The sequence below is a fragment of the Talpa europaea genome (genome assembly GCF_964194135.1).
Source record: "Talpa europaea genome assembly, chromosome: 9".
NCBI classification, from domain to species: domain Eukaryota; kingdom Metazoa; phylum Chordata; class Mammalia; order Eulipotyphla; family Talpidae; genus Talpa; species Talpa europaea.
The window spans coordinates 6,311,744-6,336,316 of NC_140076.1; the positions used below are offsets into that span (position 1 = coordinate 6,311,744).

Genomic DNA, 24,573 nt, shown 5'->3' on the forward strand with positions numbered 1-24,573 from the left:
TTGCTTTATCTTCCAGAGCTGCAGTCTGTGTGGTAGAAAAGTATGTTCAGTTGCTAAATTGAAAAGGCAGGAAATACTTGTGTCCCCTAAAGGGTGGTGGTTTTTACCCTCATGTAAACACAGTTAGTAGAAGAATATCTTCAATTTCTTAGGTTTCTTCTGCCTTGTAGGGTAGGTGGAGACCAGACAAGCCGGCACAGGGACAGCACCCCCAGGGATGGGCTAACACATCCTTTTCTGCCTTTCAGTATCCTTCTTATTAGCATTTGGCCTTTCTCGAAGAATTCTGACAGACTTAGGGTGAAACAGACTGAAACCTATCTTTATAAACATCTGAAGGATAAATCAAATTCCAGGTCTTGGCAGTAAAAGGTCAAATCACTCACTTTGCTTGGAAGGTCGTTTCTATTTTCGTTTACTTTTCCCTCCCCTATAATTATCTCTCTAAGTCTCTCTATTTTGAAGCAACGCTAAATCAAAGTGTTTTCTTAGGAGAGGGGGAAATTCCTTGGTCAGCAGCATCCTCACAGTCAGAAGGGCATGTGCATCCGCGGCCTCACTCGCCTTGTCCGGCCCCGTGTCCATGTGGCCAGGAGCTGTCCCTGTGCCGGCTTGTCTGGTCTCCACCTACCCTGCAAGGCAGAAGCTTGTCTGCATTCTACAGATGAGAAAAATACGACTCACCGTGGTTAGTTACCATCACTAAAATTTAATATTGAACCTGGGAGCCAGAAGTTTTAGAAATAAGTGAATTTGGGAGTCTGCCTGTGTATTTTTCCTCTCTATACGGCAGCTTCTCCAATATAATTCTCTACCAAATTCAAACCTTGGTAGGAATAAAAATGATGGTTAACATCATTTAAAAGTCAAACTCAAGCTGGTTTTCCATTCATTCCCAACTTTAACTCCTCCGTCGGGCCTTTGGGTCTCAGCTCTCCTTTCAGAACTTTCTGATCTTTACTACATGTGAACCCTTAATCTTATGTCATTGAAATGGGAGGAGGGATTAAAAGCTTTCCTGTGGGACTCAAAAGCACGGGAGTAAGCTGTGTGCTTTCTCACACACCTCACGTGTTTGAGCCATGGTTTAGTCGCCTTTAGATGGAGGGTTTGCAGTGCTCGGTCCCCAAGGGCCAGGCCAGAGAGCCTTTGCTTCAGCTCCCGCGGCAGTCTCTTCTAGGTGCACAGGTCACATGGCAGCTTCCCGAAGCGTTTCCTGATCTTGGCTACTTTAAGCATTTCTAAGGAACGAGGATATCATCTAAAACGTTATGTTGTTTTCAGCACAGAGTATACAAAATTAGGGAGAGTCGTGCCTTCCCACTCGTAGCTGATGGCAGGACATAGACGCCTTCTCTCTGCTCACCCTTTTCTTTCCTTTCTCGATCGTCGATAGTCCAGCTTTTCCAACTCTGTGAAGATGTTTTTGACCGAGTTCTGCCCACAAGTTGGCTTTCAGACATTCTTGAAACCATCGCTCAGGGCCGCTGCTGTGAGTTTTGTGATTGGTTCTGTTGACCAGTTCTGTGGTTTGCTGCTCAGGGCACAGGAGCAAGAGTAACTCACTGGATCTTTGTCCTTTCTTGTTGGAATGATGATAATACTGCTTTTAGTTGTCACGTTTTTTGTTGTTGAAGGAGCATTTCTCTAACTGCGATCCTTTCTAGAAGCCTGAAACTAGGCGGGTGGTGATCGTATCCTCATCGTCACCACCACCACCACTTCACCAATGAAGAAACTGAGGCCTGGTGGAAGTATGTAACCGTCCAGGATGGCCAAGACAAGGTGCTGTGGCTTCCTCTGGTCTCCTGACTGGCAGAGCACTGCTGCGCAGTACTTGAACCTTACCCGGCGTCCTGGCATTGACCATGGGCCTGGTTAGCGTGACCTTCCGCACAGAGGGGGTTTCAGAACACACATGGAGAAAAACACATCCTCCCCTTTAGAGGCTTATTGAGGTTCTCATTACCTGGGGTGCTGTTTGTGTGAGCTCCTTGGGAAACCTGTAGTGAGGAGCTCAGAAGGAACCCGGATGTGTGACAACAGCAGTCCTTAGGGTGGACTGTTTATAGAAGGGAGTGGAGGGTGGCCTGGAAAAAATTTAAGCTTGTATCAGGACATTCCATTAAATAATTTCTACAGTGTTGTGGATAAAGGAAAATTCCCCATAACAGAGATCATGGAAGGAAAGATAATTCCAGAAGGAGTAAGAGTCTGGCTTTTCTTTGGCTTTCCCTCATTGCCAGTTGATGCCATGTCCAGGCCCAGCGTTCGGGGAGGCTCCCTGCTTGGCAGGGTCACTTGCCTCTCATGGCACTTACTCAAATGGTAGGTGGCATGTCTTTTCCCTTGTCCACTATACAGTGGCGGGGAAGCCCTCCTGTGCCAGTTCTTAGGGCAGGGAAATATCCTAGCTTGGCAACAGGGAAGGCAATGATAATCTCAAAAATTTAGGAGCCAAATTGGGAAAGTGAAATAGAGACTGAAGGGCCAGAATGTCATCTCCCTCCTGTGCCTGATCTCTCTTCACCTTTGTTCTTCTGTTTAAAAATCCACCCGTTTAGAATGCCCTCCCCCACCCCCGTCTCTATCCAGACCACTCCGGCCTTGTAAGGTCCAGTCCAGTGCCCTGTAAGATCCTCTCCTCTATGAATCCGTCGCACTTGTGTTGTGCTCACCTTGGATTACAGCCATCTGCACACATGTCCCAAACAAGCATCCAGTCAGCAAACACTTAATCCTCTCCGGGCATACGCTGGTGCCGTGGCAGATTTGTAGGATCTTAAGACTTCAAAAGGCTGTCTTGAGGGATATGGGATAGGTAAGGCAGACAAGAGGTACGTAGTCATAATACAGAGAGAGTAAGGGTGACAGCTGGGGTCTGTGCGAAGCATTTCCATGAACATGGTGCCCTGGGGGTCAATGGGGGTGGACACGGTGAGATCAGCTTAGGACAGATTGTGGGGAGCAGTTGTCTGTTCATTTGTATCCTAGAGTTAACTTAAAGCTCCTGGAAGGCAGAGGTCCGATCTGTCAGCAATTTTTGCCCATGTCCCCTGTGCCTAGGTATGAATATTTGTTGTCAGAAAAAGGGAATGGTCCAGCCTGTCCAGGAGGGCTCGTTCCATCTAGTGTCTATCCAGTGTGGTGCTGACCACGTGTTGACATTTGGAAAATAATGACTAAGTAAGTGACACACCTGCAGCATTTTCTTAATCGTCTATTTTATGGTTTGGGGCTGAAATAAACAGAAACAAAAAATGTTTGTGACTCCTCCCAAACGAACCTGCATGCCGAGCGACACTAGAAGTCATGCTCTGTGCATGAAGTACAGGTCGGGAAGGGCTGCTGACTTGCGGGTCCAACGTCCTCTCCCCACTCCTCCCGTGCCATCACTAGGTCCTGGGCACTGACCTGGCCAGAGTGAGGTTGGGGAGGGCAGGGCTGCCAGGCACAGCCCTGCTGAAGGTGGAGGGCACTTGGGAAAGGGCTCCTGGGGAAAGAGGGGGGAAGCCCAGTTCCTCCTAATGTGATGGATTAAACTAATATTTATGGGAAATATCTGTTTGCTTTATTAGAGGAACATGTTTAAGTAAACATTTCCTGCAAGCTATTGAATTTATATAACAACACATTGGTTTGGAAGCAGTGACTTTCAGTGTTTTCACTGAGATGAAAATTCAGCAGAACATGCTTCCAAAAACAGCCATTGTTTTAGCTTTGTTGCCTTCGTAAGGTTTCAAAGCAGGATACTGTGGCCAGCAGGATTATTTTCTCTTTATTGGTCACTTGGAAATTGGCGAGGATGATGCCAAAGTTACTTACAAAGGAAGAGCTACTAATAGCTCCTTGTAGTTTTATGGGAAATTAACCTTTGTAACATACTCCTCGTATTATTTGATCTTCACAAACTTATACATTAAAGAGTGCAAGTGTGGTGATTTCCACTTGACAGGGGAAGAAACTGAGTCACACAGCAAAGGTAATTGACTCTGGCAGGGTCAGTGGGGAACTTTGAGAAGAGACGAGGCCCAAGGGTTCCTTGCAGCCCTGGCTCCTTGCTCCCCAGCGTCCTCATGGCTGCTGCTGAAAGCACAGCAGTCACAGCACCTACATGGCAGCGAGGTCATTTAACCCAGTGGGGCAGGTGTCACGATCACATCCCGCCCAGGAAAGGGGAATTCAGCCCCACAGGTTTAACACACCTGCGCCGGGCTGTGTGAGTGGCGGCTCTGAATCTGCAGCTGCACAAGCGAATCTAGTCCCACGATCACCAAGAAACAGGCACAGGGGTGTGGCGGTGGGAAGGGCACAGAGCAGGATCTCCATGATCTGAGCAGACAGGTAAAGGAGAGTCCTGGAGCCCTTGGTGGCTTTTTCAGGCTTTTATTGACTTTACCAGGTACATGGCAGGCAGGGGTGCCGGGTGGCCAGGAAGCTGGCAGGCCTCCCAGCCCCTGGTGACTCTTCACTCTTTCTGGGCTCCCTGGCGTTCTTGTTCTTGTCTCGTTCTCTCTACTCGTTCCTTCCACCACTGCTGCTCTTGCTCTCTCCTGGCGGCTCCGTTGCACTCTCTCGCTTGTTCTCCTTCTAGTGGTTCCGTGACGCTGCTCTTAGGAGCCAGTCTCAGCCCAGGTGTGCCCCCCTACGTATGCCCACACCCCACTCCAGGTGTCCCCCATCAGGCATGCATTCAGGACCGCAGGGATCCATCATCAATCCTAATGGCGGGAGGGCAGAAAAGCCTGACAGTCATTTTCCTACAAGGGGCAAAGTCAGGTAGGTTTTATCAGCCTGTTTCTGGGAGCACTACTTACACCTTTGCCGATGCTCTGCCCTGCGACACCAGCCAGTCACGTTCATAGGTTGCCGAGGTCACACAGGTCACTTGACAAGACAATCGAGGTGCCTCAGTGAGTAAATTAAATGGAGAGAGAAAACCCTCCCCGGAACCGCTCCTTTCTCTCCAGCAGGACGGGCAAAGTGGGGCTCCCACCCGCGGCCTGCTCCCCGAGACATCCGCAGATACTCAGATACCGATTCTGGAAAGAACTCGGTCAGCTTTTACCCCGTCCTAATTTCGCAGGGGGAAGCTGAGACCCAGTGAGGTTCTCACAGCTAATCGGGCACAGTGCCAGCCCCACCCCCACCCCTGGCCTTCTGGCCACAGACCTGGTGGTACCTTTCCAAAGGGCTCGGCACTGGGGGATCGCTACTCCTCGTCCTCTGACCAGCAGTGTGGCTGGAATCCAACCTCGTGTCTATTTTCTCTTCGGCCTTCGTGTTGAGCTCATCTCCCTCTGTCTCCGAGTAGAATGAGATCCTTGAGGCCCATTTGTCCTGGTACCTTAACCCCAGCACTGTGCTCGGTGTGCTGAACGCCCTCGAGGGCTTGTCAAGCCCAGCAGATCTATTTTGTGGAAAGGCCAGCTCACCTGAGTGGGCGGGAGGACAGTTCCTTTGAAGTGCTAAACGCTACTCACCCTTCAGCAGCTTCACATCGGCCAGTAAGCCATGCAGGACTGAACCGCACCAGAAAATAGAATGAGACCTCCCCCCAGAAAGACAGACGGGGAGCCCCTCCATACTTAGATGTCGATGGCATAGAGGAAGAGAGAAAACTGATAGAGACTACTATTGACGCCAAAAGTAATGTGACTTTGTTGGTTGAAATGAAATTTTAAGACCAAATATTTGCATGGTGGTTAATTACAATTGTTGTTACCGGGTTCCTTCAAAAGTGTGTGGGTTAAAAGGAAAGGAAAAGAGGGTTGTTTCAGTACTGATTCTAACTTAGGGCAGACGTGGCTGCGCCGTTCCTGGGGGCTGCCGCAGAGGTGGCTGTACCGGCCGCCCACTGTCCAGCAGGCCCAGGAGAACGTGGGTATGAGAATGCTTGACCTGAACTTGTGCCTTTTCTCAATCCTCCTTCAAAAAGGAACTGACTGTGCCGCCTCCGGCTGACCTGAGGGGCTCTGCGAGCAGTGGTGTGTGGGCCAGGGAAGTCTGGCCGCCCCTCCTGGCACAGCCGCGGGGTCAGTCGGCCGAGTGCTGCCACTTGCGTAGGTGTCTGGAACCTTCGCGTTTCCCCGTTTCACTTTAATCTGGAACACTTTAACAAAACAGCGGACCAAACGGTGACTAAGGCCTGACCCTTCTTGAGGTCAGATGAAATCACCGTCTTTGTGTCTCACAATCCTCCTGTGGGGTTTAAACTCTAAATGACACAGCTCAGCCCTTCCGCTTGCTTGTTAGAGCAAGATTGCAAAGAGTTAACACTTTTGCTTTTTCGGAAAGTTATCTGTGAAGAGTATTAGTTGTTTAATAAAGCGTGCCTGCCCTCCCGATGAACCCGCCAGTGACTCTGCAGCTGGGGTCATTCCAAGTTCACGCGGTGGACTTTTGACTGCCTTCTGTGTCTGTGAAAACAGTCGGCAGCTCCTGCGGGGATCATTCATTCAGGCCTGTAACACAAAACTATTGCCAACGGGCACCTGCTGGGGCAGCTTCCCAGGAGGCCTGAGAGGGAAGATACCAAACTCCTCAGGCATCTGTGGAGATAAGAGCTGCAGGGGTCTGCAGGGAGCCCCCAAACCGGGCTGCACTTAGACCCCACAGCCCAGCCAACAGGCTGGTGTCAGAAGGTATTAGGGAGCCCCTGTCAGGATAGGATGTGAGCTAATTAAAGCCCTTTTGCAAAGAGGAGGAAGAGAGAGAGAGAGAGAGAGAGAGAGAGAGAGAGAGTGTGTGTGTATGAGAGAGAGAGTGAGAGACAGAGAGACAGAGATGGGGAAGAGGTCTGGAACATATTCCCCAGATTTCCATCTCTTTTCTTTAGTCCTTTTATTTCTTAAGAAAGAGAAAAATCAGGATCCACGCGTTTGGTTATCGGTGGTCTCCAGCTGCCAGGCAAGGCGCCACAATCTGTGGGGTCACTCATGCCCTCACACCGTTCTGCCTCTCTTCCCTTTAGATGTCCGGTCTGGAGAGACCGCAGGTGCATGACTGGAATTTGGCTCCTTCCCCTACTTTGGCATATCTGGGCAATAAGTGCCAATGCGTTGGCCTGGTCTAGGTTTTCACCTTCTGCTTGGAAAATCCACCTGCCGCTGTGGAGGGTGCACAGAGTGCCAGCTTAACCTCCGCTTGTGGGGGGCTGAGACGCCCAAGCGGGCGCTGTCTCCAGCCTGCTGGGAAGTGCCGTCTGTTAACCCAGCCTGCAGTCACGCCCTGGACGGTCACCTGGAAATGTGTGATTTACCTGCTCTTCTGCTCCTTTACTTAGCTCCTCTCTACCCTCTCTCCCCCCACCCTCCAGCAGTAAATTATTTCTAGACTAAGGATGTTTTTAACGCTGTGGTATTTTCCTAATCACCCTGGTAATGAAACATTTCTTGAAAACAGGTTTGTTCACACACAAACCCCAACCCTTTATTCTATCATTTCTGATACATTTCACATAAGCTTGACTGTGTGCAAAGAAACATTTAGATTAACCTTGTACTACATAGTAACAATCCTAGGAAATTCCAGTCAGATGCCAGGGACCTGTTTCCTTCGTCCTGGAGGCTTGTGTATCTCGCTTTGTCTGTGTTCTGATAAGGAGTAACAACAGTGTTAATTTTGTATTTCCTTGCCTTTGTCTCCCATTATCTGTTCTCAGAGCTGACGCCCACTTTTCTCCAGCTATGCAATTTGTGAAACAGATCACTGCAGTGGGGTGGCCTGACCACTTTTGCCTGTTTTTTGCTGCCTTTGGCCTAGTAATTGTGTTTTCCTCACAGAGAACATGGCATAGAACTGCTGAGCACACAGATGAGGGGACTTCTGAATTTAAGCTTGCAGTGGGTGGGTGTCTTTAGGAATACCAGCTAATATTTACTAGTACTCTGTCTTCACACACATGTTGATTGTTTAATCCTCCCAACCACCAGCAAATGCTAGTCCCCGTTTGTACATGAGAACATTGAGGCTCAGAGAAATGAAGTCAGTGGCCAAAGTTTAGGAAGGAAGCCGGACAGCAGCCCGGTCCTCAGAACCAGAGCTTGGGCACAGGCTGTGCCCCCTCTGCTGAGCGCTGTCCACCCCTGGGCCCCGCTGTGTGTCGGATACGCAGGACTTAGCCACGAAGGCCCCTCTCAGGGGCCCCTCTCAGAGAACTTGAGCCACAGTTGGAAGGCCTTTCCCAATCTACCCTCAGTTGTGTAACTAGCTCTTTTGTGGAAGTTGTACCATCTCAGCCAGAGCCGGTGCCAGGAACCAGGGGGCGTCCTCTCACTGTCCGAGATGATGCTTAGTGCAGCTTTTTAACTCTGTTCTGTCTCCACTCACAGCTCACTAAATATAGATGTGTGTGCAAAAAGCATAATCTCATATTAACAGTCTTATTTATTATGTTGTATGGTAAGTTCACAGCTATATGTGGATAACTAAAAATACTAGGCTCTGTGTAGAGGCCAGAAAATGTACCTGAGTGACACAGAGATCTCCCCTCCGGTCTTGGTCCAGCACGGCAGACAGTCCCCCGACAGAACCTGCAGGTGTCGGGGTATGAGGCTGGGTGGGTGCCGGTGTGGCAGGCATGACAGCAGGGACAGACCTCTCTCCCCCCAGGGAAGGAACAGATGCCTGTGCCACCACTGAAGTCCGGGGAGAGGTTTGCCTTGTGGACAGGGACTGGGGGAGGGGCAGGGGCAGCCTTGAAGGTGGGTCTTGAGAGGTGGTCCAGGGACAAGACATCACACCGCTGGGCAGCTGGGCTGTTCAGGGGCAGCTGGCCACCTTTTTATGTGCCAGTTCCCCCTCCCTCTCCCTCACTGATTGTGAGTTGACAATCTTAAGCACAGCACTGCTCTTGTGATTTGACCATTACCTGCTCGTGTGAAGTGCTGGCAGGTGCCTTGGCAGGCAGTCACATCTTCCACAAAAGGGGCCAAAACAAAGTCAACAGCCCCCTGTCCCCACACCCCCACTCCCAGGAAAAACAAACCAGGCTTGCTTTTTATAAAATGAGCGCTAAAACCGACAGGTTTTAGCAGCCCTGTTCGCTGCAGATAGGGCACAAGTCCAGCCAGTCTTCTTTCTGGCTAGAGGGCCTCATCTAGCACTGAGTTAAGGGTCTGTTTTCCACCAAGCTAGTATCTCCATCCAGTCTTAGCCAGCAGCTACCCTCCCTGAAGCCCAGCGCCGACTAACTCACGGCCTGTCTTAACACACCTGGACTGTTGTCGAACGACAGGCAGCAGGGAGGCGGTGGGCTTCTTCTTCAACTTTGCTTTTTTGTGCAATTTGAAGCTCAACACCCAAAATGTTGACCACTGATCCCCAGACCCTGTTCGGGAAATGTTTCTGACCCCATCTGATGAGATGATCAAGCTGTCACCTTAGTCAGCGCTAAACTGGATGTGACCCAAAGTGGAGAGGGAGGAGACTGACGAGTGGGCCTGCGCACCCTGGTGGTCTCCTCGCCCTTGTTGCCTGGCACTCTAGTGCTTGCTAGTGGCTACTTAGGCCCTAGGCTCAGCACCCAAGTCACTTAATGGGCGTGGGAGACGTCTGGACACAGCGTGGAATGCTGTTTCTGTAAAATCTCTTGCTGGGACTGCCTGACTTTTGGGGATCTGTGGGGAGTGGGGTTCATACTGAAAATGAGGTTACATCTTGCCCCATATCTCCCGCAGATGGATATGGGGTGGGTGCCAGCTTTTCATGGACCTGTTTGGCACCAGAACTGACTCCTGAGTATATTCTCATTCGACTTTCCTCTCCACCGATACCCCCTGACTCCTGTGCGGCCTTACTAACCCGGTTGTGTTCTGAATCGGCCCTGAACTTTTGACATGTAAAGAAGAACTAGTATTTGATCATTGCAGCGCTAGGCAGTTTATACCACTTGAAAATTCTTCCTCACACTCCTTTCTTCCAGTTGCTCAGTCCCCTGGAGTTACTGCTTTCTGTCATACCCTGGCTGCTGTCCCGCAGATCCTCCCAGCTGCATCAAAATTTGCACCTTCCCCACCCCGCCCGGCTGCTCCAGCGACTGTCCTCGGCCTGGCTGGATGTCGCCGCCTGTTTCTGCCCTCTCACATCTGTCCTCAGCACAGCAGTCGAGCCATCCTGTGAAAACATCACATCACTGGTTTCTCTAAGGAATAGTCGCTGACCGCCTTTGTCATCTGGTTGGGAAGTTCTGCAGTTGATTTTAAGTCCATTCTGCTCTCTTTTGTTAGCCTAGGAAGTTGTGACCCATAATTTCTGAAGATCAAGAAACATCCAGGGAGACGAATTCCTCTCTTCCTGTCTGTCCTGTTTGCTGGAAAGCGGTTACTGAGGTTTGACATCCTCTGAGACCGCTGTTGCCCATCGGTGCAGGCGCCCTATGGTTGTTCCTTCCACCTGAGAAACTGCCTTAGGGCTTGTCTCCGTTCTTTGCCCTGGACTCTGGATAGTTTTTGTTTTCTTCCCTAAATGATGCCTTTTAAATGTGCAACCCAGGAACAGACAGTGCCTGGGCCTGCCTTCTCTGGGAGAGGGGCTAAGAAATCACTCCTCAGCTGGCACTCAGCTTGTCCCTGGGGGCGCCGTCTTATGTTTCCATACCTGCCTTGTGTTATTCACTCTAGGTGCGTGCCTTCAGAACCCTTCAGAGCTCCCACTAATAGAAAAACTGAGGCAGTGGTAGCAATAGGTCTAGAACACTCTTTTTTTTTTTTTTAAAGATTTATTTTTATTTATTTATACAAGCACTGGGTACAGTCAGAAGCGCGGGAGGGTGGGAGAATTCACCAGAGCCAGAGCGGGGAGCAGAGCAGGCAGAAAGAAGGACCGAAGCACACTGCTGAGGGGAGCAGCGGGCGGCAGGAGGGGTCTGCACTCCATGTGGGACCCTCCTCCGGTGGCCAGGAGCAGCCGGGGATCGAACCGGCACTGCAGAGGCTGCGGGCATCTTCGCAACCCAGTGCTCAACCACTGCGCCACCGGGGAGGCCCTAGAACACTCTTCTAAAGCATATGCCATAGAGGGAAGAGAACAGGCGTGCCACAGCTTGGACCGGAGGGAAAGCTAAAGGCAGGTGTCTTTAAGATTGAGCAGATCCAATTATTTTTCCAGGAAATTGACAGTATGACAGAAGAGATGATTAATGATTGACTGAAGAATATCCACTTCTTACAAGAGCATGGACAGGTCTAGATTTAGGAAATGGGACATTTATTCAATGTTAGGTGGAGGGGAGGAAAGAATTTGTATGGAGTGGGGTTGGGCCAGGTGCTAAAGAGCTGCAAAGGGGTGCACACAGATCTTTGCGTTGCTCTCACCCTGTTGCTGGCACTGCCCTGGGTGGTGAGGGTACAAAGAAGCTGAAGCCACAGTGGCCCCCTGTCGTTGGGCTGGACTGCCAGTGTGGTGTGTCTCAGCTCTTCTAGCCTCACGAGGAAACAGGTGCAAACGTGGCTGCATGGCATTTGGACCCTGTACCAGCAAAGCCACACGCAGATGTGATCCAGAGTGGGTAGCCCGGAAAGTTGTGAGCAGAGAGGCCGGGCAGAGGCCACCCCGAGGGCCCGGCTGGAGTTGAGAAGTCATGTGTTTTTAGTGGCGGTTAAGGCAACAAGGAGAGTAGTAACTGGCATGGGCGTGTCCCTGTAATTAACTTTCTACCCACCTTCCCACCGGATATTTCCATCTTGAGTAACAAAGGCCTTTCTTCCTACATCCAAACTATTGTTCTTGCTCAAGTGAATAGCAGTCATTTGCAAGATATTATTGGTTATCTAGAGGTAAAGTCTAAGTGGATGGGATTAACTGAAATCCAAGAGATGGATACCTTCTGATTTAATTTTAATTTAATAAGCTGCATCCTTAAACTTTTTAGAGTCAAACCATTTAACCAGCACAGTTCAGGAGCCTTCAGTAGCTGCTCTCCTTTTGCCAAGTGATTTACTTCTTAGTTTTTCTTGCTTTTAGTGGAGAGGAAGGTAACGAGTAGAGAAAAGACCCGTCACTTGCTTTGGTCTCCACTGCTGCAATGAGTTTTCTATGAGAGTCTCATAAATAAGGCCTCCCCGGTGGCGCAGCTCTTGAACGCTGGGCTGTGAAGTGGCCCGCAGCCTCTGCAGCGCTAGTTCGATCCCTGGCTGCCGGCGAGGGTCCCACATGGCGCACAGACCTCTCCTGCCGCGCCCACTGCTCCCCTCAGCAGTGTACCTTGTCGCTCTGCTCCCTGCTCTGGCTCTGGTGAATTCTCTCACCCTCCCGCGCTTCTGACTATACCCAGAGCTTGTATAAAATAAATAAATAAATCTTTTTTTAAAAAAAAGAGAGAGTCTCATAAATAGCAGCTCAAGTTATCTGTATTTTTTTCCTTTAAGCTGTTTGCTTTTTTCCTCCTTTTCTACCGGCTTGCTGCCAGGTCCTTATAACACTTTACCTCCTCTCTTCTTTGCTATTGTTGTCATGTGTTTTAGCTCTACATATATGTTTCACACTCACAAAGCACTAATTTTTTGTTGTTGTTGTTAAACGGCCCATATTTATTTAGATCTGTTTGCTATACACATTTTTGTCCTGTTGTTACAGAGCAATCCCAATATAAAACGGGTTGCCTGACTGTGGGTCCTCACCCATGTGCTTAAAGGGGCCTTATTAATGCTAAACTGCAGACACACACAAAAGGTTAATAATAGGTTTATTTACAAGGGAAGGGGAAATGAATAACTCAGGGAGGAAAAAAAGGGGGATAAGTTTGTAAATGTGTCCTACCCGTTCTGCTGACCTGGAATCCCAATGATCCACTCAGCTGGCCAAAAGGCGAGCACGCCAGGTGTGGCCAAGATAGCAACCCCCGCAACCTCCTGGCCATGTGGCCGGTTAAATACTCAAACAGAGAACATAGCTGCTTAACTCTGCCCTCAGGTCCTCACAACCTTCCCTTTGGGGATCATGGGATTTGTAGTTACCAGTGTCTTGATGGAGTGGGGGTGGAGTCCACAAAGCCTGCATGGAGTTTGCTCAGGACATCCTTTTCCCCTAGCACTGTCTATCATCATTCACTCTTTTCTTTGCATATCCTCATTTTCCTTCTGCCAAAGAACTTCCTTTTGTGGGTATTCTGGCAGTGAATTATTTTTTCTAAACATACCTTCATTTCACCTGTGTTTTTGAATAATGCTTTTACTGAATTTTGAACTCTGGGCTGGTCACTTCCCTCAGCCCTTGAGTGACAGTCCACACTCGTGCGTCATCTGTGGAGAGAGCTGTCAGGGTCCACAGTGGTGAGCTGTTTTTGCCATGGACTGCTTTCAAGATTTGCTCTCTGCTTCCATTTTTTATAATAATAATACCCAGCTGTGGTGCTCCTGCTTGGGATTTGCAGAACATCTTGAATTTGTAGCCGGTGCCCGTTGACACTTTTGGAAAATACTTGGCTAGAGACACTCCATGCCATACTTCTTCTGCCCCTTCCCTCTCCCTTCTGTTACTCTGATTACGTGGAACTTGGTCTTTTACTCTGTCCCCTGTGCCCCTCATGTTCCCGTCTGTTTTTGCCCCCTTGTTTTTCCTTCATGCTTTGATCTGGATATTTCCCGTTCACTTATTTTCTAGTTCACTGATTCTCTTTGGCATTCTATCTATCCTGCTGTTTCACCCATCTCTTAAAATCTTAATTTTAGTTCTCTGGTAAAATTCTCCATCTTCTTATAAACCTTTTGAAGATCAGTATCTCACTGTTTGAAATTTTGTGTCTAATAACTAATGTCTGCATTACTAGTAAGTGACCTCTGGGTTTTTTCTTTTCAGTCATTTTGTTTGACTTACGTATCTGGTAATTTTTAGCTTATGTTGGATATTATATAAGAAAAATTTTAGATGCCCTAGCTGGTGTTATTTTTCTTCCTTCCTTTTCCAAAATCAGTTTTCTGAGTGTTTCATTTGCAATACAGGTTTTATAACAGCAAGACTTTCAGAGGGCCTTATATTTCAGTGACAATTGCAGACCTGATGCTTAAAGGGAAGAATCTTTTTTTTTTTTTTAAGATTTATTTATTTATACAAGAACTGGGGTACAGGCCAGATGTGCGGGAGGGTGAGAGGATCCACCAAAGACAGAGTGGGGAACAGAACAGGCAGACCGACTGAAATACACTGCTGAGGGGAGTAGTGGGTGAGACAGAAGAGGTCTGCTTGCCATGTGGATATTTCCACGGCTGGTGGGGATCGAACCAGCACTGCAGAGGCTGTGGACAGCCTCTGTGCAGTGCTGCGCTCAACCACCTGTGCCACCAGGGAGGCCCCTAAAGGGAAGAATCTTGATAAAGGATTCTTTTTGCTAGGGGTGGAGAGTGGAGCGTGGTGTATGGGGGAGGTAGAGACTACATCGGCCTTAATTCCTAAAAGCATAACATGGGCCCTTAAGGAAACTTAGTCCTCTAGAATCGGTTCTGTTGAGAAAGGAAAATGGGTGAATTGTTTTGATAAACAAGCATTAATTGGCTCTCTTCTAAGGAGAAATTGTTACAGGGCAGGGAGAGGGGCACCCCAGATCCCAACCTGCTACAAAAGTATGTTGAACCAGAGCCCCTGTTTTCCTTTCTTTCTAGTAGTTCAAAGTTTTCTCTTAAAAGCAACCCAAAGCATCAGAATAGGCCCATTAAGTTACCTGTAGAAAAGGCAGCTGTTATGTTAAATGGATCATATTTTCTTCCGCATTCTAAACCTTGTTGTTTTGCCTGAAATCTCTTAGCCTGGAAATGGCTAATTTAGCAGGCTTTAAAAACACCAGATCTGCAGGAAGTAAATGGGTGTGAATTATAAATGTCTTTTCTCAGGTCACCCTCGGAGGGGTCGAACCACAGCAGAGGTAAGAATGCCTAGGAGGGGCCTCCAGGGAGTGCAGGAGTATGCAGAGAGATGAGCTTTCTGAGGAACTTTAATAGCTGGACTGCAATTCTATTTTTATTTTAGTCTACTTGAGGGTGAGAATATTTGTGTCCATTTAAAAAAGAACCTTTTTGGTTACAGGTTTATAAATTTCTTCGAATGTTTCTATACAATTTTGGTTTAGGTTATTTGAAGCTATGTTAAGTGTATTTCAGGGAATAAAGTATTGATAATTTTTTAAATTATGTACCATCTATCTCAATCTTTAATACTGCTTTTTGACTTACTCTATTATATTTCATGTCGTGTGTGTATGTATGTGCGTATATGGGTTTGTGTATTTTAAGTACCATATACCTGGATTTTGTTCATGTTTTCATGTAGTTCTAAAAATAACACAACTAATTTACATATATTAAAATTAGCAATGCTTTCTATTACCATATATTTTAACTTGTCATTATTGTTATGATTATTTCATCTTGCTTTACTTTACTTATGCAAATTGTATGGATCAGGAAAATTATGGTTAATAAAGAAGTAGAGAAGAGAATGATAAAAGTGAGAGGTACAAAATGTAAAACTAAATAAATTAAAGTTTACAAGTTTAAAAATAAATAAAGAAATAAGAAATAAAAAAGAACCTTTTTTGGCCTTAAGGACTTTGGGTCCCCTGACCTGTCTCCCATTCCCACCCTAACCCCCAAAATAGAGGTTTAGCTACTTGTTCTTCCAGATTCTGGAGACCTGTTCCCAGCCCCTGCTCTTATGTCACATCATACATGTGCTGATGACTAACTCGCTGAGCCTTGTCTCCTAGTGAGTGTTGGTCTTCGTGTGTGCCGCACACCCAGAGGTGTGTGCCGCCCTCTCTGTCCTGCCGCCCCCATAGAGACTTAGTGTGAGAGTTACTGTTAGTGTCCGCTGTGAATGCTGTGGGTGCATTGCTCTTAGGTGGGTGCAGAGTGGGGAGAGCAGAGGTGAAGGTGTGAAAACCAAGCACTGCCAACTTGCCAGCTTCTGCTTCCTCTCTGTAGCCCTCATTTCCTTTTACCGCACTCGGCAGGTCTTGCCAGAGTAACAGCTTCCTTCTGCACCTAGCTTGGCTGAGCAGACCGGTGCTGGAGAAAGCATGCCTTTCTGCCTGGTGCTGCACCTTCTTCAGCAAATCCTTCTGTGAGACACCAGGGTGGAAGAGCAGCAGGAGCTCACGAAACCACCGGTCTCATCCCCTACCCTGCTTGGCTTCCATCTTGTCCCCCGGGTATTAAGGGTACACTCTGGCTCCGTGCCTTGACAGGAGCAGTGTGATCCCTGGGATGGGCCTTTGTGATTGTGGGGGCGACGACTTAGTGGGGAGGAGGCCTGGAGTCCAGGCTTGATGGCCTGGGGCAGAGTTTGGGTGGTGGAAAAGGGTGAGGTGTCAGTGTTTGGGGTATTGATCAAAGAAGGGGACTGGAGCCTGACCCACCTTTGTCTGGGGATTCACACGCAGTTTTTCAGAAATATTGTCATCTATCTACTTCTCTTAGCTACCTTCCCCTGGAACCTCCCCGCCTTGGGAGAGAGCTGTCTTCTTACTGGTTCTGTACAATTTGTACTGGCCTCCAGGAAGGAATTTTCCTCGGACACAATCACAGAAGTCATGGTAGGGTCCCTCTCTAGATTGTCCAGAATCAGTATAGGCAGATGCTTGGCTGAGTTTCATTGGAGATGGTCTTTCCAGCTTCATCTGTGCCACAGGGCTGATAACAGAGCCTCCACATGGGCTCTTGTGAGGACAGCTAATGAAATGACTTCGTGGAGCCTGGTCCCCAGAGCAGAGCCTGCTCTACAGTGAACTCTTTTGGCCTGTGTTCACCATTCCACACGTGCACTATGGTCTTCAGCAGGGGAAGCGGTTCTTTTTGCAGTTCTGCCGCACGCACACTTAAAATTTCATTTATTTGAAGAAACAGGGATAGATTGCTTTCTGAAAACCTCATCAAGATATTTCAAACCCTTGAAACGTATCTCACTTTGTCAGTAAGAAGTTTGGCTTCTCCTGGTGTCGAGCATCGTGATTGTTCTCTGTGATGTCACCCTCGCCTCTCTTCCCAGGCTTTTGGCATTAAAGAGAATGTGTCTATTCATTTGAAAGACAAAGTACTTTACAAGAATGAAGTCCTTGTGACTGGGAATGAGAGAAGCTTGAGCTTCTTTTCTATTGTGAAATGTTCTGTTTCATTTCTAAGTTTCTGTATTTTGAGATGTAAGTCTATTTATAATTGACTTCTTTATGATTTCCTTTGTTCCAGAAAGGGTATAAGGTGATTCCTATGTTACAGGATGAGACATGTAGGGTTCATGTAGGGAGAAAGGGGGGAGCAGAGCACTCATTAGAAGAAAGAATAAGATTTGCAGTAATAACCCCTGGCATTTACACATTGTGTTTTTCCTCAAGTGCTTTAAAAGCCAAGGTCTCTTTGGATGAACCCAGCGACTCTGTGGGTGGTGTTCTCTCGTTTCATAGATAAGGACACTGGTTCCCAGCGAGAGTGCATCCTGCTTATGTTCACCCCGCTGACACTCATGGCTGGAGTCGGGTCAGCACGCCTTGCTCTTCAGACCTGTGTGCTTTCCCCAAGGCTAAATGACCGCCAGGCTCGGGCATTGTGGGGCAACCATCTTGGAGGGAGATTTCCCCTTCTTCATGTCTTTCCTGGCCCCGTCCTGCGCCACTGATGCATACTGCAGAACGTTGTTAGGACAGCAAAGCTGAGATTTCTCCTGGGGCGGGTGGGCTCATTCCTGCTCTTGGGCAGCACTTGCTCTGCAGTAATCTGCCTTCCGGGTTCTCTCTGCCGTAACTTAGAGGAGGCCTGGCACCCTCAGTGGGGTCCCCTACCCTGCTGGGGAAAGGTCTACAATGAGAGCAGCTGATGAAGATGGAAGGAGGCTGGGCTGAAAGATTTGGCCGTGCCCACAGGCTCCTTGGTAATAGGTCTAGAGAAGACTCGGGGAACGCAGGACCCGCTAGGCTAGGCCGCGGCTCGGGTCTGCTGTTGAAAATCCGCCTTCCGGTGTCACCTGTGGGCCATTCTGTGTGTTCAGCCTTATAGCCAGGTCTCCCAAGCCTTTTTAAAGGAGAGTGCTTCAAACCACCCTGAGCTTCTAGGTTCATCTGAAACAAGATCTGAGTTCACAACTGGGTCACAGTTGCAGAACACGCAAGAGTTGCCAGTTCAGCAGGCGTGTGTCTTGGGCTAGTTAAGAACCAGGACGATCTTAAGGCCTGACTTTGTTACATATGTTTAGACCTTGTGTGCTGAGATAATTCTTGGTGGCTTGGGATAACTCCTCCACTTAACTGAAAAGGAGTGTCTGTTGCCCGATAAGTGTTTATCCGTGAAATAGCAACAGGGTCCTGTCTCGGGGTTGTAGGGCTTTCAGCTCTCCAGAGGCTGGCCTGGGGGAGCAAGGTCATTGGTTTAGGCTTGTTGCCAGAGTTAGGGTATCAGTCCTAATTTCAAAATATCCTTATTATTCTTACACAGAGTCTGTCTTCTAGAGTCTTTCTTCTTCTCTTTGCCTTAAGGAAGGGCTAACATAGTTATAACCAAAGCAGGCAGACTCCCACCATTTCTAGGGGATACAGATCTGGGGTCCAAAATGCCTCTTTCTTGCCAAACCTCAACTTGTCCCATACCATTTTTTAAATTGCCCTTTACCCCTCCGCAGCTTGGCTGAGAGGTCGAGCCATCCTGGCAGTGGCAGATCCCCGCTGTCTTTCAGTCTGTCACCTTTCACTTTCCCCCCTTCATGGGGCCGGGGTGGTTGGGGCTGTGCTGGGGGCCGAGACGGTGCTGGTCAGCCTTCCACTGGGGAGAGCCGGGACTCCCTCACACCGCAGAGTGGCTGCTACTGCTCCCTTTCCTCTTGCACATGGTCCCCTCCTGCCCTGGTAACAAGAATGATACTGTCGGCAGCCGATACTCAATTTGGCGAAGATATTAAAGGGGAAATTTCCATTAGGTAAATAACTGAAAGAAGAGCCCTCGAGAAGAGGGAGAAACCCAAGCCCAGGCTCCTGTTACCCTGGCCAAACACCTCTGGCATCCTGCGCTTGCTGAAGATCATGAAAGGGCCAGGAAACTGATCGGGCAGAGCAGAGGGCCAATGTGAATGTTTTCATGCCCCATTCCAGTATCAACTTGAATTTCAGTTTTATAAAATCAGCTTCTGAGCCTGGCCCCCGTGGGGCTAATTTGCAGTGGCTCCACTTCCTTAGACAACCACATTGGGGGGGAGGGGGGGTGTGGGCTACACAGTGAGTGTCAACTATGCAGAGCCACTGGCATCTTGAAGTACCCCCCTTGCTGAAAACAGGGCTTTATAGAAATTAATGACTGAGCTGTGGCCAGAATGCACAAGTGTACTGTGTGTGGAAACTTGCTTCAGTGAAAGAAGTGGGAGAAATCACTGTTGTCAACTTGGAATAGCAGAGTTCTAGGGACGTTCTGTTCCTTGGAGCCTTTCCTCTTAGCTGGAGATACTCACTGGCAGCCTTATTTTGTGGACTTGAAATTGCTACAAAATGAGCTATGTTGGCTTAAGTCATAGCAAATTCTTATTGTTTATACTGAATAGAGTTACAAATTATCTACAAATTACCTTCCAGTTGCTAGTGGCCTTTCCATAAGTGAGCTGGCACCTGCTAGGTGGGTTGCATGCAGCCCTGGCCTTGAATCCTTATGACTGTGAGGAATCTGATTGCTCCCCTTTGCAGATGAAGAGGTGGAAGTTCAGACAATGATGTGGTTTTTATTGACTGCCTCGCAAGGATCAGCTCAGTGCTTTACCTGTATTATCTAAACCGCTTCCCGCTTGTAGGTCGATATTCTTATCCCCATTCTTATCCGCTTGAAGCATAGGCTCCCAGTTAAATCACGTGTCTGAATTTTGCAGCTCTTAAAAGTCACAGACTCCAAACTCAAGTGTGATTGTCTTCCTGTTTTGGCATCTGATTGAGGTCCTTGAAGGCAGGAGGCAGAAACCACTTTCGATATACGATTCTCAGTCACTAGCCTGGCACACTCTGGGGCTTGATACCTTTTGATTGGTTAGTTGATTGACTGCATGCACAGCTGAATTTACTTCCTCATACCTTGATGATTTTCAGCCTTTGGCCCAGTGCCTTTGGGGGTTGTTTTCTGTTTGAATAATCTGAATATCTGCCTCCAGGCAGCGTTTCCCATTTTGATCATCCTTGAGCAGGCCAGCCAGCTTTGCTCTGACAAAAATTTCAAAACAGGGCCTCCCTGGTGGCCCAGGGATTAAAGACACAGTGCTATCAAGCTATCCCCAGCCATTGCAGCACTAATTCAATCCCTGGTTGGCCAGGGAGCAGCGCACATGGTGCAGCAGACCTCTCCTGTCTCGCCCACTGCTCCCCTCAGCAGTGTGTTTCAGTCAGTCTGCCTGTTCTGTTCCCCACTGTTTCTGGTGAATCCTCTCACCCCCTGCATCTCTGGTCTACACCCCAGTTCTTGTATGCATAAATAAATCTTTTTTTTTAATATTTGTGTGTTTTTTTTTTTTCCAAAACAAATTCAATTTTCAATGCCTTTGGCTTCTTTTTTTAAATACAGGCAGAACCAGAGTGGGGTGTTGAGGGGTGCCCTCTGCCAGCCCCTCCTGCCCGATGCGGCCCTCAGGGGCATCGCTGCTCTGTTTTGATGCTCGTCTTTATAGTCAGGGAAGTGGGTGAAGTGACTCTTCCCAGGCTAGGAGACCAGAGTCAGGGCACCCATAAAGAGTGCTTGCCGGAATCACACCCCCCCTCCAGCCTATGTCCTCACCAGTCTTTGAGGGAGAAATAAGATACAGGGTGTGATTTACTTTCCCACTGAGGTGGAGAATGAGAGGTGGAATTAAAGATGACTCAGTACTCCCACAGTGAGAGAAGGCCACGAGGTTGGTGGTGCCCTGGATTCAATAGGCAGAAGCCCAGAGGACTGGCCCATGGCCCAGCCTTTGACCATGTTTCCCTTCATCTAACTGACTTCAGTTTGGTTCCTATAAAATGTCTCTCCCCATAAAATCTCTCATCAGTATAGGTTTCATTGGATCGTAGATTTCATCATCTTTCCTAGTTTTCTGAGTTCTCAAGGTCACATTTCTAGGGGTGAAGACTTTCATAATTATTTCCTGCTAATGTCTTTGTGTCTTTTACTTTAACTCACAAGTGACAGAGGATAAGTCCCAGTTGGCTTGCATGAGTAATTTTTTAATGGAGAAGTAAGAATTCCCACAGATTCCTGGAGTAAGTAGAGTGGGTGGGCACCTTTCCATGCACAGGTGAGCACCAGGAAGCACGGGGAAGAGTGTAGCCCTTAGAGGGATGTGTGACCTCCCAGGTCAGCTTAGCCCGCCCTCCTGAGGTCAGTACAGTGTTTTTGTACAGAGAACACCCAGGAGCCGTGGGTCCTGGGATTGCCGAAGCTACCATAGCAGAGTCAGTTGGCAGTGAAGCTTTGGCATTGGCTTGCTCTGTAACCTCAGATACTAACGTTGTTTTACTGACTGGAGTGGGAGGTAGGACTTGATTGGGGTGGGGGCGGTGGGTCCAGGTAGATTGCCTAGATTGTTCACCCGTAGTTTCTTGGGGGGGGGTGAAATTTAGGGATTTTTTTAAAAATTTCTTCCTGGTCAGCTGCCCAGGACCTTAACTTAGTGTTTCTTCCCAAGGTAAGTAAATGCAGAAGATCTGAATAAGACCCTGGCAGTTAGCGGTGCTCCTGGCCTCTTCCCATGGCATGCCCGATTCCTGGACACGCCCCCAGTGGCTTCTGAAGACATTTCTCTTGCCTGGTCACCTTCTTTCTCTCCCATGGAGGGAGATCTTTGTCCAGCCCCTAAATGAGGAACACTCACCGCCTATTTAATTCCAGAACATAGCAGCAAATCTCTTTTGACCCTTCCAAAACAAAGCTCACATTTTCCTCTCTGCAATTCCCGAGTGATTATGCTTTGTCCATGGCTATTTTATGTCTGCTGTTATCTTCCTAATGAGACTGTTGTCCTTGAGGATAGGGCCCACACTGCTATTTGTTTGTATCATCAACTGTCCCTAAATCTGTGCTGGACCAGAGGACGTGCTTAATAAAGACATCCTACCTCAGGCCGTCCTTCTTGCACTTCAGATCTGGAAAGAGTTTTGGAAACCAGTCCCTACACTCTAATTTTATCCATGGTGCCATTCCAGACACTCACTTTGAAAGCTAGTGTTTATCTCCTGGAGAGAGGATTGTTTTGTTTTGTCTTTTTTTTCTTTTTCCCTCTTAAAAGCCTAGTGCAAATGGCCAAAATTCTACACCTTTGAAAGACTTCAGGTGGTGCAGGATGTGCCTCCCTGGGCCAGTAAATGACAGCACATGCTGACGAGACTCCGAGCCCAAAGCCTCTCACCGACCCTTCCAGCCAGGAAACAGTGCTGGCCCTGCCTTTCCTCCAGATGCAAGCAGGGAGGGCCCCGGGGTAGCCGCCTTGCTCATCTCACAGAGCAGCTAGGGTGACAGGACTAGAATCTGGTTTGTTCGGAGGGAAGCGGGGCCCCCTCATGAGCCACCGTGCTGGCTTTGCAATTTCCCATGGGGTCTGTGTTCTAAGAAAATGGTATAATTTGTTTTCATCAATTTAAGTTCTCTAATTAGAAAGGGAGTGATGGGGAAGGTCAGACAAAAGCAGGTAATGGTAGGGATTGTGTCTCCCGAAAGATCGGGAGCCACTGCCCCAGGTGAGGGAAGCTTCTGGGGGAATAGAAGGGAGCCGGGCCCCAGGTCTGCTCCAGTCCCCTGCTCTGCGTGGCCTTGCTCTTTCCTCCTCTCTCCCTCCTCTGAGCCCTGAGCCCGCCTTCACCTGTCACTGGTGACAAGCAGGACACCTAAGCCCTGATGGTTTCCAGGGCAGATCTGTTTAACACCCCCTTGCCAAACCAGAACAAAACAGGCCCCCTGGGGGCTCCCCAGTGGGCTGACGTGGTCTTCAAGGCAGGCTCTTTGCCTCGAATCTTACCAAACTTTATATCTAAATAGCATTCCTGTGAGTTTTCTGAAAGGTTAGTCCTGGGTCATTGGCACTTAAACCATTTGTTTTGGTAGATCCTTCCCGAGAAGGCTAATTATATATTTGATATCCTTCCCTTTTATGCCTGAATGATGAGGATAAGTACCCTGTGGTTTATTAACTGTCACTTTAAACCTTTTCAAATTGTCTTGTGACAAAACAGAGTTTTATGTCCTTTTATCCAGTTTTGATGGATGAGACAGCTTCTCTGGTTCAAGTATGCCAGGATAAATAAAATCTCTCTCTAATTGGTAGGGGAGGATTTTGCATTTGAAGTCATGAGTTCAAGTCTGCTACTTCCTGTAAAAGATGGCATACCCTGTTAACCTTTCAATATGCTTCATTTTCTCTGGACAAGTGGGGCTGAGCACATATTCCCCGCCTCCCCCCGATAATTATTGAGGAAGTGAAAGAAAAGGTGTTAATTCCAGGCAGTTGGTGTCTCTAGAAACTTCATTACCTGAAATCTAAAGTAACAGTTTGTCACATTTACCATTGTGAATCCCACTGATTCTGAGAGCAGATCCTCTGCTCCCTTCTGCTCCTCCAGATGCTTTGCTAGGCCTTTAATTTTCCAGTCCATGTGCATTAGAACTGTGGGAAGCACATGCCACTATGGGTCTTTAGCTTCCCTGCAAGTCTGTGTCCACCAGCATAAGCGTCGGGAGTCTGTGTGTGCCCAGGGCTTGAGTGTCCTCCTCCTGGGACACAGATTCAGCAGGTCATCTCTCCTCGGTCAATATTTGCTGGGTCCCAGCTTGGAGCGAGGGGCGGTATTTATTGAAAAACAATTAAAATGGTAGAAATAGTGCTGTGGCTTTAATGCTCTTTTCCTTCTGTTTTTGATTCGCTCCAGTTCGCGGGGACGTTGTCAGATGGCTTAGGGAAGACGATGGACAATCGGCATCAGTCCGAGCGGGAGTACATCCGCTACCACGCGGCCACCAGTGGGGAGCACCTCGTAGCTGGCATCCACGGCCTGGCACACGGTAGGTTATGTGATAGCAGGCCCTTCTGCGTAGAAAAGAGCAGGCTGACGCAGTGGGGCTCCCAGCTTGCTGTCTCGGTGTGCCTGGTAGCCCTCTAAGCTCCCTGTGGCCCCTGCAGTTGAAATGGTACAGCCCGTGAGAACTCTTCATTCACAGAGGCTTGGCCATTGCAGTTCCTTCCTGTTCTCTGGCTTCTATTTCCAAAGGGTCCTATGGTGGAATCGACTGAGCCCTTCTTTAGAATCTGGAACTGCTGGTTACAGACTTGCCTTCTGCTTACTGATCGTTCTTTCCACAGAAAGTGAAATAGGGCTGGCCAGCTTTGTTGTCCCGATGTGCTTAGGCCTTGTAAAAAAATCTACATTCCCAGGGATTATAAATCCATGAGCCTGAGAGATGTAGTGACGGGATGAATGTATTGTCTCTGAACTTGTTTGAATTCTTTTAATGCTTTTTTTCTCATTCATTTACCTTTTGTTGCATTTTTCTCATCAACTTCTTAGCATGGCATTCAAGGCCTTGGAAGCGTAAACTAGGCCAACCTTTCCAACCTCTGTCCCTGCCATGCTACACCCGAGCCGCCCAGTGACACAACCGCTCC

At 48.3% G+C, this 24,573-nt stretch overlaps 1 protein-coding gene across 3 annotated transcripts in view; it reads left to right on the forward strand.

Moving 5' to 3' along the window:
* Window positions 1-24,573, forward strand: part of VPS13D (vacuolar protein sorting 13 homolog D) — a gene marked incomplete at both ends in the record, with an annotated part of 199,174 nt that overhangs the window by 131,614 nt on the left and 42,987 nt on the right. For all 3 annotated transcript variants that reach the window (XM_084243705.1, XM_084243706.1, XM_084243707.1), the window contains one exon: window positions 23,840-23,972. In XM_084243705.1, the coding sequence (XP_084099831.1) occupies window positions 23,840-23,972 (133 nt within the window). The remainder of the gene's footprint in view (window positions 1-23,839; window positions 23,973-24,573) is intronic.